At 38.1% G+C, this 18,352-nt stretch overlaps 1 protein-coding gene across 1 annotated transcript in view; it reads right to left on the bottom strand.

Annotated features, from left to right (window-relative positions):
- The window catches only part of LOC102368073 (probable phospholipid-transporting ATPase IIB), a 155,029-nt gene that overhangs the window by 80,237 nt on the left and 56,440 nt on the right, over window positions 1-18,352 (bottom strand). Inside the window, exons 3-5 of the mRNA XM_025216373.1 lie at window positions 15,569-15,719; window positions 6,501-6,614; window positions 1,249-1,357 (exon numbers count right to left, since the gene is read on the bottom strand). Coding sequence (XP_025072158.1) covers window positions 1,249-1,357; window positions 6,501-6,614; window positions 15,569-15,719 — 374 coding nt within the window. The remainder of the gene's footprint in view (window positions 1-1,248; window positions 1,358-6,500; window positions 6,615-15,568; window positions 15,720-18,352) is intronic.

Below are 18,352 nucleotides of genomic sequence, written 5' to 3'. Positions count from 1 at the left end.
TTTCCCTGATGCCACAGAAACTATATTTTAGGTACCAAAGATTTGTTTAACAAATCAGGAATTAGCAAACAAAAATTACATTTAACAGTTAAAGACGACACATCATTTACCCAAAACCTTAAAAGTAAAACTTATAACTCCGCACTGTCTACAACACTGTTGATGGACACACTTTCATTCTAATATAAAACTTTAACAATAAACTCTATAATAGATATTAAAAGCAGAAAGTCACTTAAGTTTTGCACTAGAATGCAAGTCTGACAAAGCCTGGACATTGTTTCTGTGATGTCCTGGAGACAGAAGGAAAAGTTGACAGAATATTGGAGTGTGTTACAGGCTACATAAAGGTATAAAGGAATGCATACGTCTTTTTCCCTTGTTTACTCCCATACTTTTTAAGGTATCCAGCAGATGGAACATTTTCTGTCATAACCTTAACTCTCACTTGACAATCATGCCAAACATATTTTTTCTAATCGATCTTGTTAACCTCATGACTACTTCATTTTTTAAGAATCTTTCTGAAAAAAGTCTATCTAAGGATTTAAGTCCCAATAAGATGCGTCACCTAGTCAGTTCTCCTACATACACTGTATTGTAAGCATGCTTAAAAGACTTTAGGTGGTTAAACAGACAAGTTTTTCCATAAAATAAGGAAGTTCTGTTCCCATCATGAGAACATGTATTTCTAGTTTTAGAGTGCCAAGGGCTACCTCCCATATAATTCTAGCTCCCTTTTTATTAAAAGCACAGGTACAGCTCTCCAAAAAGTAGAACTCGCAGAACTAGCAAATTTTCATGAGAGACTATATTTTTATTAATCATCCACTATTTCTTACATTCATTTACTATGCTGTAGATTTGCTGCTCCTTAATATAGTGATTTCAGAGAAGAACTGCACTTTAAAATAGTAGCAATACTAACAGTGTATTTTAAAAAGAGCATTTCCCACTCCTCAGCAATTAAAAAGACAGATAAGGCATGGAGAACTTTAATATTCATAGGTTTCAGGAAATTTCTGATATATTTTTTCCATGCTTTATGCATCTCACAGAGCTAAGATTGTTTAGCTTACTCACATTTCTTTTCATTCTATATGGAATTCAATTCAACTAGAATTTTTTTTTTTTTTTTAAATCAACAGTTATTGGACTGAAATGATTTGCAAATAAACATACAAAGAGAAAGAAAGTGGACTAGAGAATACTATTCAAAAGGATTCATACAAAAATGTTTTTGCCAACCTCGTACTGTCAGCTTGCTATACAACTGTGAATTCATTTCCTTGTCCCGCTGGTAGCGCCGAAATTCATCAACAGCCTCCCGCGCCACTGTGACAGCCAAAACAAATCCCTGTTAAAAATATAATGATACGACTCATATTTCCCAAAATGAGAAAGATACTTTATTAAAATACAGAAGAGGAACATAACAGTAGAAAAGATAATGTGTGAGGAATGCATTTTGGGGCAGCTAGGAGACTTCTTTTTAAACACTTGCCTTCAATTCAGTTCATCCTTCTCTTAGAAAGGCTACTAATGAAAATTTAAGACAAGGTGAAAGAATCCTCCAAAAGCACTAAAACCTTTTTCATTCCTTGACATATTCCAGTTAAGTATTACTAAATCATATCAATAAAAATGTCAGAAGGCAAAACTTTTTGAAGTAGTATGTAATTTAGAAAATATTACTGTCTTTTAAATAAATCTACTAAATTAATCCTCCATGCCATTTTTTGAAAATTGTTAGACCTCTTAAGAGTATGCCAAGATGCAGTTCTTCACGAAGAAGAAAATGGAGGTAATTTGCTATACATATTTAACTTTAGGACTGTATGTCACTTCCAAACGGCAAGGAATGTCAGTTTTAGTTTGATCAGTGAGGCTGCACAAAGTCAGCTGCAAAAGCAAACAGAAGTCAGTTTCTGACTCTCAAGTTTGGTTTCCTATTGCTGCAAAAAACAATACTGAACTACTCAATGATTAGGATAGTTTTCCTGTAATTTTATGTTAAAAAGAAAAAATAGCTTAAGAAAAAAATAACTGTTGTTAACTCATTTTAAGCTACTACTAGAAGTCTCCCTTCAGTAGCATGAACTAGAACAAAAATTACTGAAAGTAGGTCTTTCCTTTAAAAACCAGCTATCTAGAACATTGAAAATAAAACCTCTTGCTTGTTAATTGTCTCTCTCCAGAGGAGGGAATGCCAATCTTCACAGTGGAGTATTCTTCATTCCATAGCAACTGGAGGCATACCTGCTCCTAGATTCCAAGTCTGTGATTAGGTCTGACCCCCCCAAAAAATCTCTGAAGAATGAAAGATTCCAAATCTGAATATTAGTATATGTAAAATTAAAGGCAAATTAACAAAGGGTAATGAGAGATGTGAAAAAACCACACAAAACAGCACTTTCCCAAAAGAGGAAGCACATTTGTTTGACTTGGCTCCACAGGATCTATATAGATCGGGTGCTTCAGCAGGGCTTTTTGGTGCTTTTATCTAAAGCTGATTCAATCATATATTAGATAAAAGCCCCACTGAAGCACCCAGTCTATACAGATGTTGGGTGAGCCAGGTCTAAGCAATGCCTCTTCTGGGCATGTGCTGTGCTCAGTGTGGGGGCACACAGAGCCTAAAGTAAAATGCTGTTTTGTTTTGTTTTTCATGTACGTGAGCAGCCTAAAGCTACCTGCAGTGCAAGCAAAGAGAGATTTAATGATTTCTTGGATGAACACTACTACTTAAATTTACTTAACAAGGAGGAAAAGAATGTACAGAACTCTGAACAGAGCATAATGCTCCAAAAGAAATCAGACTGATGCGAAGGATTCTAGAAAGACTATTCACAGGACTTTTTTCTCACATAGGCCCTCTGTAAGGGACTGTTTTCATATAAAAAGGAATTAAACACCTTGAAAGAAAGGTTCAGTTGAGCTGTGTAGAAATGGGAAAGCCACTTCAGAAAGTGCCACATTCTTTAATACTCATTTACCAAAACAATACAATTTGAGAGGATGTATCGATTCTAGAGTGCTTTGACATAAGGATGGACCACCACACAGTAGCTTATAGCCCACAACAAAGAATAATGTACAGAGAAAGAGTTGTACCAGAGGCTTAAATTCTCTTGGTATTTATATATATTTAAAAAAACAAACTTTTTATCACATTTAGGACTTTTACCTTCTTAGCCTGCTTGGATTCAGACAGGATGATAACAATAACCCTTCTTCTTATAAAGAAGATTTTAGTGATCTTAAGAAAGAAGTCTAAGTCAGTTTGAAGAACTAAGGGGCCCTGATAACACAGAAACCATGCCAAACTACAATATCCCTCCGACTTGAGGCAGTAACATGTGAGCCAGATACTTTCACTGAAACAAGATGGGCTCACGCCAAGCATAAAAGCAAGAAAGGTGATTTCTGACTTAATGCACAGTTCAACAGTATGGCAGAAACAAACATATTACTGGAGGACTGGGGAGAGGCTTAATCCTTCAAAAACTTGTGTGATATTGATTAGAGGTTTTTTGATTTCTCATGGTGCAATATTTGCAATCTCTGACCTGTCATCTTTCCAAAATGCTAGTGGTGGGATCCAAGGTCAGAGCACTTCACAGAAACTTGAGAATGTTGCTCACCTGATTTTGCGCTGATGCATGGCTTGTACCATCAACTGCAGGATGTCATTAAAATGAATATGGATTTCATTCTTGAGTATCTCTGAAGGGTTTTGGATCCCCAAAATACCTGAATGACTGTACTTTCTTCTTATAGCTTTCCAGCTGATAACTTTAGCAGCACCTGATCTTGATACAGGATATCCTTTGTGTATTTCTAACTTGGGAAAAGTTTCTTTTATATCTGAATTAGGTCTCAGAACCAGAGAGTTAATGAAAAGGAGACCACTGTAGCCTATTTCTCTAAAACGTTCTTCACCATCTTCACCTCAATGGTTTTGAGGAAGGAAGGGGGCATAAAGGAATCAGCACATCTTGCTTCTAAGGCATCACCTCTTCACATAGCGACTTCAGGTTTCTTAACTGGATCTGGATAGGCACAGATTAACTGGCATGTTTTCTTTTTGTCTTGTAATGCTCTGAAAGGTTGACCAGACCAACCTCCCTTCCTTCTGAATCAACCAACTCTGATCTTTTCATCACCTTTAAAACTCAAGAGGCAGAATGGAAGTTTCTGCACAGAACATGACCAAGGCTGTGTTTCTGAGAAGTGCTTAAGATTGCTTACTAGCTTGTAATGGACTTTATACTTCATCTATTAGTTCAAGAACTGACATACTGGTTTTGCACTACATTTTCCACGTAGGGGTTTTGAAATGGCCTCACGGTGGCCTGTATTCAGTACTTTCAGGATTTAGAGAGCAGCATCAACATTTTACATGAATGATTATCAATCTCTAGTCTAAGGAATACATCTTCAGATGGGATGGCTGCATCCTATAAAGAGGCTATAGCATTCTCTTCTCTTAGCAGGGTGATGAAGTCCTTTGACTGTACATGAATTGTATGAATCTGAACACCAAGAAAGAAGTAACCCACCTTGGTCACTTCCTTATAAATCAGATGAAGATGTATTAGGGATCTTTCTCAAGTTAACAAACAGATTTGTTTTCCTTTTTATAGATACAGATTCCCTAACCTGCACATTAATTTTGAGAAATGTGGATGGCAGCCTCCTGCACCTTAAACCAACCCTCAACTTCAGAGAATCTGCATTATCGTTAAAGGATCTTTGATGACAGACTCCTGAAGAAGCCCTAACATAATTTTCTACTGAAAGCAATGGAAGATCACTTGATTTACAAGGCCAAAATATTATGCTCTCTCTTTAAAAAAGTCCCTTGAGTAGTTCCCTTCTTTACTGACATCTGGGGACAAAATTTCTATTATTATGGTCAAATAACACGTATAATAACCCTGCAGACATTAGGCTGAGAACTTCAGTACCAAGAAAAAAAAAAGGAACCATTTTTATAAACTCCTGTGGAACTCTCCAAAGGCTGGAAAAAGGGAGAAGACACACAAAGCCCTCCTTGGCACGGAAGTGGAAAGGGACCTTGGAGTCCTAGTGGACTCCAAGATGAACATGAGTCGGCAGTGTGACGAAGCCATCAGAAAAGCCAATGGCACTTTATCGTGCATCAGCAGATGCATGACGAATAGATCCAAGGAGGTGATACTTCCCCTCTATCAGGCGCTGGTCAGACCGCAGTTGGAGTACTGCGTGCAATTCTGGGCACCGCACTTCAAGAGGGATGCAGATAACCTGGACAGGGTCCAGAGAAGGGCCACTCGTATGGTTAAGGGCTTGCAGGCCAAGCCCTACGAGGAGAGACTAGAGAACCTGGACCTTTTTAGCCTCCGCAAGAGAAGGTTGAGAGGCAACCTTGTGGCTGTCTATAAGTTCATCACAGGGGCACAGAAGGGAATTGGTGAGGTTTTATTCACCAAGGCGCCCCCGGGGGGTTACAAGAAATAATGGCCACAAGCTAGCAGAGAGCAGATTTAGACTGGACATTAGGAAGAACTTCTTCACAGTTAGAGCGGCCAAGGTCTGGAACGGGCTCCCAAGGGAGGTGGTGCTCTCCCCTACCCTGGGGGTCTTCTAGAGGAGGTTAGATAGGCATCTAGCTGGGGTCCTCTAGCGCCAACCCTCTTTCCTGCCTATGCAGGGGGTCGGACTCGATGATCTATTAAGCTCCCTTCCGACCCTAACATCTATGAATCTTGACAGAAAGGGATTGTAATCCCTTAATTTCTCTACCTAGTATTGACTGGTGGGTACTAACTAAAAATGGCTGGTTTAAGAATGGAAATTCCTTACAGTGGTTTTTGTTTTTGTTTTTTTTTTTATCATCTCCATGTGAGATTTTGCCCACATGTATATTGTGAGCCTACTTCTTTTGCAACCTGATCAATTTAATTTCTTATACATTATTATTATCATTATCATCATCATCATCATAGGTCCTGCTACAAACAGAAACCCGAATTCTAGTCTCTAAAATCTGGTGGCAGAGAACTCTAAATAATTATTCCTGGGAGGCAGCCCTGAGTCCAGGCTCTACACTGAAAATAAAGTTTGCCTTCAGTTGCCATGGAAGAGAAAAAAACAGAAGGAACGGATGAATTTAAAGAATTTAAAGCACAAAATCATTTAAGTAGAGAAGGTTATTTTGTAAACAAAACTGATGCTCCTGTTTTATATTTTAGTAGCTAAGTCAACAGTACTTCCTTTCAAGCAAATGGTAGATTAGGAAGTTTAAACTAGGAGTTGCAGAGTTTCAGTGGGCTAGAAACTGTGTGAAGCCTACTTTTAAAATCAAATTATGTTCTTTTCCACATTGGAGGATGGGTATGAAAAAACAATTTTACAACACTCAGCTGGAAAACTTTTGCATGGATTATGCATATGTGTTTTCTAAAATAAAAACCAGATTTTTAACATCAACTGCTTTTCATCATTTTTCTGTTTACCAGAGGAGCCCAGTAGGTGTACAGGTAGCCTATTTTCAATGCTGGTACAAACTGTGAGCACGACACGACGAGAAAATAGAGGTTCAAGAAAAACTTGAACTGCTCATATAAAACCTAAAATAAAAACAGAAAAAAAAGAAAAATGTCTTCAAAATTTATTTTGTGAATGTACATATAAGCATTATTTTGCACAAAAGTATAACTTCATTGAACTCTATAATACATTATTACAATGTTATCACTTTTAGAAAAAAGACAAAAAACTTATGAGTGCATCATTTAACATTCATTTAACATGAACACTTCTCTCCATTTCAAAAGCAGCAACAATAGTAAGGAAGACTTACAGAATTTTCGAGAGGTACTTTGTTTAAACTGATATGTGTGGATAAGCCTGCAGCTACCTAAACTGGGATAGAAGGTATAATTTGCTGTGGAATTCAAAACTACCCACCCGCCTCATACCAGCACTATCTTTACATTTGTATCCTAAATTAAATTAAACCGGTTTTATTTTTCCTCACACTGTCAAAACAAAACATATTTAAGTTTTTGGGGTGCCACATAGGTGCATATCTATGCCTTAGCTCAGACTTTAAGTCTAAAGCATACATTTGAGTTTCTTGAGTTGTTAATGTTTTATTTTTGAAAAGTTAAAATACAATTTTCGTTAAAATTATAGATTAGTGTTCTCAACTTTAAGAACGGTCTGGTAATATCCGTGTTTAATTAAAATGTCATTAGAAATACTATTCAAGGAACACAGAAGAAGAGCTATGTGGAATATGTATAATGATTGGAAAATACTTAGCATCAACTTTAAAAGACAACAACTTTTCAACAGGGTAGCAGTACCATACAAGCCAGTTATTTCTATATTTATACCACCAGTGAAGTGCAGAGCAGCCAGAATTTATACCAGTTTCCAATTAACTTCTGTTCTCCCCACCTATACACACACCCATTAAAAACTTCTCTGTGATGACCTTGAAGTTTCTCTCTCCAAAAGAGGTTGAAGAATATGCTAGTTCAGAGAACTCTCTAGAGAACAGCCCTGTTTTAAAATGGATATCATCTGTATCATTTTCAACAGACAACTGTGACAGACAGCCATCATTTTAGATACCCTCTTTCAGAGTGGCACAATTTCCCATTGTTCCCAAAAGGAGTGAAGGCAATCTGCTTTCAATACTGATAGATCTCTGTGCAGACAGGACAAGCAGAGGGAGAACAGCATGTAAACAGAAACAAAATGCTGAAGTACAGCTAAAAGGAAAGTTAATTGTGGAAAGTTTCATGTTATATTATTTTAAAGATAATTCAGGACCAAAAGAGTTTGATCCACAGTACTAAATCCCTTGATGGAATCATTTTATAATTAAATTGAAATCAAATTAAGGCCTAGAAAAAAGAAATCTGAAGTCTAAAAGACAAAATACTTGGGACATTGTACATTGTATTTTTCCCATAAGTAACAAAAAACCTTGCATTAAGTACAAACCTTAAGTCCACTGCAGCTATAAACTGGACCGGGTGCCTCCATAACAACTAAAAGTAATTTTCTAGATAATTAGATATACTTAGTGTCTTAGATTACCAAAAAGAGGTTTTGAAAAATAAAACCTGGGATTATTTTCTCCATACACAGTTGAATTGCTTTATTTTTCAAAACCTGCCAATTTGAGTACAGTATCTTTTTAAAAAAAAACAGAAAGCATATTTCTTCAGCATATCAGTACAGTGGGTTATCCCTGGCCAGCAGGGACATGGGTCTAAAAGCTTGAGTCTTTTCTACCTGGGTGAACACTGAACCAGGTACTTCAAAACTGAACGCGGATACTAGTGGATCAGAGAGCTACACTATTACAGGACACCCTATGATTCAGATCTTACAATGTGGGTTATACCTCAATGCACGACAAAATGCAGATAAGATTTACAGAACAGACTGAATAGCAAATCAATTTCAGTGAATACAATTAACAAGCATGTTAAAATCCTCATTTTTAGGAAAATATGGCTTCAATAACATCAATATGGCATTTCAAAATGGCTTCCTAGCATGTCATTAAGTTAATGCTGTAGGAAAATCTTCAGTGTAACAGGAGATTTATATAAATCTTAGATCTTCGAAAAAAAAACAACACAAAAACCCCCAGAATGTCTATTTCATAGGAAATTATGGTATGTAGATATTTGGTTTCATCTGATTGAGATGAAAAGTCTATATATTTCTTTTTCCACACTGAAAAAGTCCATTTTGAATGTTGAGGGAAGTATTGAAACATGCACATATCAAAATCTTCGGCTTCAAGCCAGTTTAGAATCAAACCATATCTCCCTATAGTGGCATGTTACCTATGTTGCACTGCATTGTGGGAGCTACCTCCTTTGATTTTTTTCTGTTGAGAAGTTCAAAATAATTCGGAAGTCTGAGGTGGTGGGGGCGGGGGGGGGGGGGAGACATACCTCTGCTCACAGAAAATCCTGATTTTTCAGAAACTCACTTAAAGGACAATTCCCAATCAGCTATATATAAAATATAAAGATGAAGGACAAATAGCAAACAAACAGCAGATTTGTACAAGGACAGTGTCAATAGTATTTTTATACAAACAGCCAGATTCTGGGAAAACAATAACTATGTGTATTACTCTAGCAGCATGAAATTGCTAAAGTGTTGCCATAGATTCACAGGTGATGACTTCCTGGGCATGTGTCTACACATGCACATTTAATACAAATTAGCCCAATTTAAGGGGCATTAAGGGCACGTGTCTACACGTGTGTGTCCTTAATGCACCTTAAAATGGTGATTTTAGGCTATTCAAGCCTAAATTTGATACCTGCATAAAGCAGGTATCAAATTTATGTGCGAATATCTAAGTCACATTAGTGAACATGTAGATGCACTAATGCACATTAATGCAGTGCGTCTCCACTGACTTGGGACTAACTTTTGTCCCAAGTCTGTTCACACACCCACATTAATGTGTCTTAGCACATGCACATGTAGATGTGCAACTAAATCACCTTAATGCGCATTAAGTTTAGGCATATGTAAAAGCATGTGTAAAAACACCCGGAGTGGCAATATAGTACGTTTTCTATGGCATGTCCTTCTAATGAAGACAGCATATCATGGTCCTGGATGGAACAAAACTATGTCCCAAGAAGCATAAAACTCCTGGGGTGGTAGTAATGGTGGTAGTAGTAGTAGTAGTTGTTGATTTACAGTTTTCACCAAAACAGTATAATACAATGAAACACACACATGCACGTATACTGAATAACATTTATATAAATCATAATTTTACTAAAAGCATATAATAAGATTATCCATTCTACTAGTTTACACAATTAATAAGGAACATGATGTATATAATGATGTAAAAAAAGAAGTAAAATGAAGCAACGAACAATAAAACAGAACAGGAAAACTATTTGATTTTGGTCCTTATTCTTTGTGCAAGTTGTGCAAATACATCTAAGGAGTGGAAGACAGGCTCTGAAGTGTTAGAATCCACATTAGTTTTTCCTCATTAGCCCAGTATTTTGTGTTTCCCACTAATGGAAAGCTCCATTTCCCTCTTCTTTCTTCAAAGAGCAAACAAGACCACAAATAATTATTTAAGTCATCAATCTCATTCTTCCCATAAGAGCATATTCTATCCGAATATGGAATCGGACACCACCTCCCCATGACAGCTGCAGATTACATTACCATGAATTTCAATCTAATGATGGCCTCTCATTGTTTGAAATTTTGCACCAGACTGGTTGCTGGGCCAAAGAAGTGTTTTAATTAAACTTAAAAAAGGGGAAGTTTGAAACAGTCTCAGTGCCAGCATATCTGTCTTCATGCTCGCATCCTTAATTCTTAAATCTATGTCTTGTTTTAAATGCAGGGGAAATATTTGTTCCATTGCTCTGAGAATACTTCCCAGGATGTTTATCTGGAGGGTACAGATGTTCTTTAGCCATCCAAACCAGGGTTGATTTGGCAGAGGAGAGGCTTCTAACATGCACATCCTGGAGTATTCAGTAGATATAAAATATCTAACTTTCATCCAGTAATTTAGGGTTCTTAATTGGGTTAAAGAGCTCACATTTATCAGTCCAGATTCAGAGTGCATGAACCCTCCTGTCATAGAATTAGGTAAAGATAAAAGACACCTTAAAAGTAATTAGAAAACTTTCAATTTTCACGTGGACCATAGGGTCAACACCCCAGAGTTCTGCTTTGTACAATAAAATGGATTGTACCTTGGACCTACAGACCTTTAGTGCTTTCAGAACTGCTGTTCTGCCCATCTTACTGTAGAAGGGTAAAACTCCACCCAGAGATTGTTTTGCTCTAATATGTACCTTTTAAATATCCTTATTCCAGCTCAAACTTTTGCTAAAATATATTCCAAGGTCTTTAAAGGAAGACACCACCTCTGATTTCTTTTCCCTATAAAAACCAATCCCATTTCCTTCTTTCATTTTGAAAGACCATTACTTTGGTTTTAGCTGTATTGATTTTTATGCTATTTGAGGTGCAATATTGTTAAAAGGCATCTAATAATCTTTGAAGACCTATTTGGGATTGCAACAGAATTAATGCATCATCTGCATAAAGCAAGAGAGATATAGTTCAAAATCATGGGTGCATGGAATTGATTTCCCGTTAGAACCTGTTTTAAATAATTCAAGAATAAGTTGAAAAACGGAGCAAGTAAACATCCTTAGTTGGGAAACTATTGGATAAGGCACCACCGGTCCCATAACATAGTCTTGATGCTGTGTTTGAATAGTAAGTGATGATTAATAGTAAGAGTTTTATCTACTGGTGTTATTAGCAGTTTCTTCCATAATTTAATCTGTCTAGGTTCCCTGAGATCATACAGACGATTTTGCTTTTAAAATATATTTAGACCCCAGATAACACAACGCCAAGTAATGGAATGGTTCATGCATATCTTTCTCTAAAATCACCGTTCTTCTCCTAAAATATTATTTTCAGAGAGAATGTCCAAAGGTGAAAGAGTAAATGTCTCTCAAGTATTCTGGCAGGAATACACACAAAACTAATGGGGTGATAAGATGTGGCATCTCTCTTGTAACCATTTTTTTTTTTAATTGGGACTATTATATTTTCATTCTAATACTTGGGATAAAAGTCTTCTAAAATAAGTATATTTAAAATTTTGGTCAGAATTGGGCACCATTGGTCAATGAATTCCTTGAAGATATTTGTGGGGGGAGAAAAATCAAGGTCAGAGGCCTTTCCATTTCTCAGTAAGTATATATATGATCTTACATGAGGTTCAGAGATGAGATGATAATTATCTACTTGTAGCTTTACAGATAAAATTTCCTTCATTTACGATCTGCAGATAAGTTGTTAAAAAACATGACCTGTATATCTTTAGGGATATAACCATCAGAAATTACGTAAATTTTTTTTGTCGCTTTGGCTGTAATTTGCCAAAAATTTTGATTATAATTTTTTCCTGTAGCTACTAGTTCCTCCCACAGCTTCATTTGATAGGCTTTTTTTCCTTATCCATCATTTTTTTTGCAGTCTGTTTTAATCTTCTAGATCCTTTGAAAGGTAAGGCAGTCATTTTTAGACTTGTATTCCTCCAAGGCATCTGTTATATCATCTTTAGATGGAGAACAGTCCTGTCAAACCATGGTTTGAGGCCCCTACAGCATTTATTCCCAGAAAAGGTACTCTTTTTTGTGAGGGCATTTTCCAACTGTTGAATAACTGCTTCGTATTGGGTAATTGCTTCGCAGGGCTCTTGTACTTTGAGAATATTAAATAAGTGGTCTGAGCAAGTGTCTTTGAAGAGGGCGACATGCATCTCATAACTCGTTATTCCATTGAATTCTCTTTTTATTGACTAGTAATTTGGGGACCAGCTGTATAGTTTTTGGGATGCACTCCCCATAAAATTCTAATGGAATTTTTAGTGACAGGGGGAAATGGTTACTTTTCATCTGTGGTAGTTAATTGGGTGAAGTAGTAATGAGGAAGCATAGAAATAATATACAGCCACCTATTTCCCCACTTCAAATCTTTTTTTTGTTAACCTTTCTTCATGCAGATATCTTCATAGGTAAAGGAAAGACTAAATACATGAAAACAAGACTGCATAAAAGAATAACTTAAGTAAAAAAAAAATTCAAAAGGATAATTCTACTTAACTATCTAGCTTCACGGTTACTGAATAAGAAAATGCAGTACATTCTGAAAGTGATGCTTTGTTTAAATCCTGTAATATGAACACTATTAAGTGAGTTTTTGAAATTCTAACATGTAGGTCCACACCTTTCATCTTTATTAGGAACATATATCATCTATAACAGGGGTAGGCAAAGTATGGCCCACAGGTTGGATGCGGCCCACCAAGGAATTTTATGTGGCCCACAGCGGGTCCCTCAGCCTCACTTGGCCCAGGCATGGGGGACAGCCTGGGCTATGGCATGTGCGACCAGTCCTGCCACGCCTAGGTGTGCAGCAGGCTAAGGCAGCGTGGTGGCTATACTCCACTTCCCCACAGACCCCAGTGGCAGCGGCTCCTTCCGGCTGCCAAGGTCCAGCCCGTCTACCCTGCAACCACCACTGGGGGTGCCAGACAGAGCAGGCAGGGTCTCCATGGAGACAGACCCAGGAACCACGCGGGTGTCACTGCCCCACAGAGGTCACTGCCCCGCAATCCTGGCCTTGATCCACCCACCCACCCATCCTGCTCCCAGACGCCACTTCCCTCCCACCCGTGGCCCCATCCTATTTGCCTGGCCAAGCATGCTCTACCTGTGGGGGTCCCCAGGGTGGTCTCCATGGAGACCCTGGGGCTGCAATCACCAGGTGGTGACAGGATGGGGCCAGGTCCCAGCCCTGGGACAGAGCCATTTAGGGAGCTCTGGTAAGCTGTTGCAAGGTGACGGGGGGCAGGGGAAATGTGCGGACCTGATCCACAACAGGTCGCCAAGACTCCTTAAGTGGCTCTCCACACAAAAAAAACTGCCTACTTCTGTTATATAATGTTTTCTCAAAAGAACCTTTTATATCAGGGGTGTCAAACTTATCCAGTCTTGGGCCAGATGAGGTTTGCTGGGCTAGTCTACATGCTGAACCAGAACTGACCCCCTGTGCCTTGCCCACTGTGCTGGGTCCAGCCCATGTGCCTTTCTGTAGCACACAGGGCCTATGCTGGATGTGATGTGTGGACTAGACTCGGCACTGCAGGCAGCACAGGGCAGCAACAATCTGGGGCACAGCATACAGCCCACACCCTAGACTCCCTGTTCGACATACATGAACCCTTAACTGTTTTCCCTTACAGAGACAAAAAATGTAGAGTACTGTACCCTATTGTAAATGTATCTGTTACTGTTAAACAGCTAAGCTGGAGTGATGTTTGTGTTCAACAATGACATACTTATCTGAAAACTAAAATGTTTAAATTATTTCACAAACTAATCTCAGCAAGGTGATCCATATTTTCCTTCCTATGACTGGTTTATTCAAAGTCCCCGGTTGAGAGAGAGTTCAACAATTGGTGCATTTCCAAAATATAAAATAGGATTCTAACTGTACAATTAATCACTTGCAAAGTACTACATCTTTTTAGGAAAAGAACATGAACATGCTTGCTCTCTCTTTTTTTCTCAACAGGTAATTGCAAACTATAGCTGATCTTTACTAGCATCATGACTCTGCCCTAGTCATAGTAATATATACCGTAGATTTTTAACCACAACAATCAATGGCTTACTGTATACTTAATGAATTCTGTGACCTTTAGGAAAATGTACACTGCTTAAGCAATTTGAGTGTATTTAATAATTTAGACTAAAGGAAAAAACATTTACTTGGTTCAATAAAGATGCGAATATTTATCTGCCCGAGACAGTTGACATTTTATTACCTGGACAACAGATCAGTCTTAATTATGGAACCATTAATTTTTGTGAGTTTTAATAAAGAGGTTTATTAGGGAGCAAGTATTTGCCAGACTTTGGATGAATGAGATGAGAGGGGTTGAATCAATATTCAGTATTAATTGGAAAGATTATTTAAAATTAAATTTTAAAGAACAAAGCATCTCTGTATTGAAAGCTACAAAATGTTCTGTTATTAAAAGATCACAGTATGCCTAAAAATGGTATTAAGAAAAAAAAGTCCAAAGTTCAGAAAAATGTATGCTATATAATATCAATATTCCTTTTATTTTAGCAGATGAAACCCTTTTCAGTAAAACATAGTTTAAGGGGGACAGAGGAACCATATTTCATCTATCCAAAATATTTGTAAAGTTAATCTGTAATATTTGCAAAAACTGAACATTGAAGGCAAAAAATAAGGAAATCAACCCCAAAATAGCAGGAAGTACCATAATATGACTTTTAATTTAAACAAAATGGCAAGGATTTTAGTCTATAAAAACAAGTTGTGCCTGTGTCTTAAAATTACATTTTGTAATTCTGCACCACTCAAATCATAAAGAAAACCCATTTGAAGATCTGGTGCATTAAATTATAACCTAGGACTTAACGCATTTCATAAAAACTTTATGAGCTGCCAACTCTTTGTGCAAAACTTTCTATTCAAAAACAATTCTACTTATACTGACTGTACTACGGACTGTATTTTCTTTTACTTTTTATTGTTAAAGACAGCTGCATAAGAACATGAATGTAACAATTTACTCCTCATTTAAAGTCAACCCTTTGTGATGCTATAAACAGCTAATTACAACTTCTAACAAAGAATAAAGAAACCAAAAGAACATCTACACCTGAATCCCCAGGGGCTGTACAGAATTCTACTTACATGAATTACATGAAAGGTCCATTTCTCTAATCTTGCAACTTTGAAAACAGTGACTTAGAAACAAACCATCTTACTCACATGTAATAAATACCCTCAAACAAGAAACATGGGAAAATATCAAGACAGGAAGCACAGGGCATAGAATACTATATTTTCCAGAAATAATCTGTAACAGTTGACAAATAAAACTGAGGGGCATAAACTCACCCCACCTTCAAGAAAAATTTAGTACCCTTACCCCAGGTATAAATGTAAAGATGTTATATTTTTGATTTTTTATGGCATTTCTTGGATATTTTTCTTCACACTTTTCTGGACACCCAAGCCACACTGTGCGAGCTTTTAGTTCTTTCTTTCTTCGGCATATGTTTATGAGCCAGTCACAGCAACTGTAAAGTACAAAAAACATTTTAATATTTAAAAACCTACTCTAGGTGTTTTGGCCATCGATTAGATAACTGAAAACCATAAGTTAAGTGATGAAACAGAGTTAGGATCACAGGTTTGAAAATCTTGAATTCTATTCAACTCATTAACAAAGTTTTGATTCAATATTTAGTACAGGCATGTAGTAAATATAAAACAGGCAGAATAAGTCAAACAATTTTTCTTCTACCCTGCAATGACAATATTCATCAACTAAATTAGCACAATATTTTAATGTTGTGGTTCTAGATTTCATTAATTTTTGGAAGACATTGCATATCTACCCTACTTCGGGTTTTTTGGGTGTACCCTTATCTGTTCATTTCTTGACGCACTAAATATTTTCCAAAATATAACCTTAATTTTGAATTTTGGGAGTATTATGTTTTTGCTTTCAAGTGTTGTTTTACTGTTGAGTAACTCAGATATATTCCACACTTAACCAAGACCTTTGCTTGTGAATTCTATTTGTATACAGTAGTAAAAGTGCCATATAAGAATGTTAAACAAGAATTCAAAGAGAAAGTTATGCTAAAAATAGTTCCAAATACCTGTGTATCAATGCATCCAAAAACAAGCAAAATGATGCTGAATATTACTACTGCTTCCCATCATGGGGGCAGAGCAGTTTGCAAATGACCTAAAGGTTATTAATTTGCAAATGATCTTTAACTTGCAAATGACTTAATTGGTAATGAAAACTGTTAAGATGGCTAGTTTTACATGAACATGGGTTAGAATACCAAGTCTCAGTGATTTAAGATTCCTCTCAGACCCAGGGTTTATATTTTGGGTGCCCTAAGCAAAAGCTCTGTATCAAGTTTACCTACCATACTACTAATAGCTGCCATGAACCTGGCCATTGCTGGTCAGTTTCAAAGTTACTTGTGCAATGGGGGCTCCTGAGGAGCTCTGAGCACCATGTAACTGCACACTTTGCACCACACTAATATTACCCTAGCTCAGATTTTTATTTATTAGATTTATATGCTGCCCTTTCCCACAAAGGCTCGGAGCAGCTTGCAGTAAGAGAATAAAAACTTTTAAAACAGGAGAACAAATGGGAACAAAATATTGTGTAAAAGCAAGTAGAATATCAAAATGAATGCATCTCAGCCTAGTCTTGCTGGATAAATGCTTGCCTAAATAAGAAGGTCTTGCTGTGCTTCCAGAAGACATCCAGGGTTAGGCTCTGGTAGGTCTCAAGGGGGAGGGAGTTCCAGAGTTGAGAAGAAACTGCTGAGAACAGCCTCCCACACATCTGCACAAAGCAAACTTGGTACTTTGATGGTATTTGCAAGAGGTCGCTCTAGGCTGACCTTAGGAATTGTGATAGGGCATAAGAGCCTTAATAGGTCAAAACCAGTATCTTAAATTGTGGTCAGAAAACTATCAGGAGCCACTGCAGCCTCTGAAACACTTGATTTATGTTGTCCTGGAGATTCACCCCTGATAGAAGGCAGGCTGCCACATTTAGAACCAGCTGTGGCTTCCAGTCAGTCAAAGGCAGCCTTATGTAGAACACACTGCAGTAGTCTAGCCTCAAGGTTATGAAGGCATGCATGGCAGTGGCTGGATCCAAATCTGAAAGAAAGTGCGGCCGCTTTCTCACCAGATGGAATTCAACGCAGACAAGTGCAAGGAGCTGCACCTAGGAGAAAGGAACCTGCAACATACCTAATAAGCTGGGGAACACAGTGGCTGAAAGGGATCTTGGAGTCATTGTTGATTCCAGAACAGACATGAGCCGCCCATGTGAGGAAGCGGTCAGTAAGGCTAACCGCACCTTGTTGTGCATCTATAGATGCATCACAAGCAAGTCCAGGGAGGTGATCCTTCCCCTCTATGCAGCACTGGTCAGGCCACAGTTGGAGTACTGCATTCAGTTCTGGGCACCGCACTTCAAGAAGGATGTGGCTAAACTTGAGGGTCCAGAGGAGGGCCACTTGCATGGTCAGAGGGCAGCAGGCCAGGCCCTACGAAGATAGACTAAAGGGCCTGAATCTATTCAGCCTCCACAGGAGAAGACTGAGAGGGAATCTGGTGGCCGTCTATAAACTCACTGCGGGGGACCAGCGGCAAATAGGTGAAGCTCTGTTCCCCTGGGCACCACCTGGGATAACAAGGAATAACAGCCACAAATTGATCGACAGTAGGTTCAGGTTTGATATGAGGAGGCATTACTTTACGGTTAGGGCTGCTAGGCTCTGGAATGGGCTCCCAAGGGAGGTGGTGCTCTACCCTACCTTGGGGGTCTTCAAGAGGAGGTTGGCTAGATATCTGGCTGGGGTATTATGATACCAGCACTCATCCCTGCCCAGGGCAGGGGGTCGGACTTAATGATCTATTCAGGTCCCTTCCGACCCTAGAAACTATGAAACTAAGATGACATTGGTGAAAGGCACTCATAGCTACTGCCACTACCTGAAAATCCAAACGCAGCAGAGAATCCAGGAGCACCCCCCAGCCCCCTGAGTGGCAAACTTGAGTGGCAACAGGAACCTGAACCTCAAAGAGAGAAGCCTCAATCACCCACAGGTCAAACAGTCAGCCCACCACCTCCATCACCTCTGTCCTATTTGGATTCAGCTTGACT

Source organism: Alligator sinensis, unplaced genomic scaffold (genome assembly GCF_000455745.1).
Source record: "Alligator sinensis unplaced genomic scaffold, ASM45574v1 scaffold1325_1, whole genome shotgun sequence".
Taxonomy (NCBI): domain Eukaryota; kingdom Metazoa; phylum Chordata; order Crocodylia; family Alligatoridae; genus Alligator; species Alligator sinensis.
This window is presented reverse-complemented; position numbering and strand designations above follow the sequence as displayed.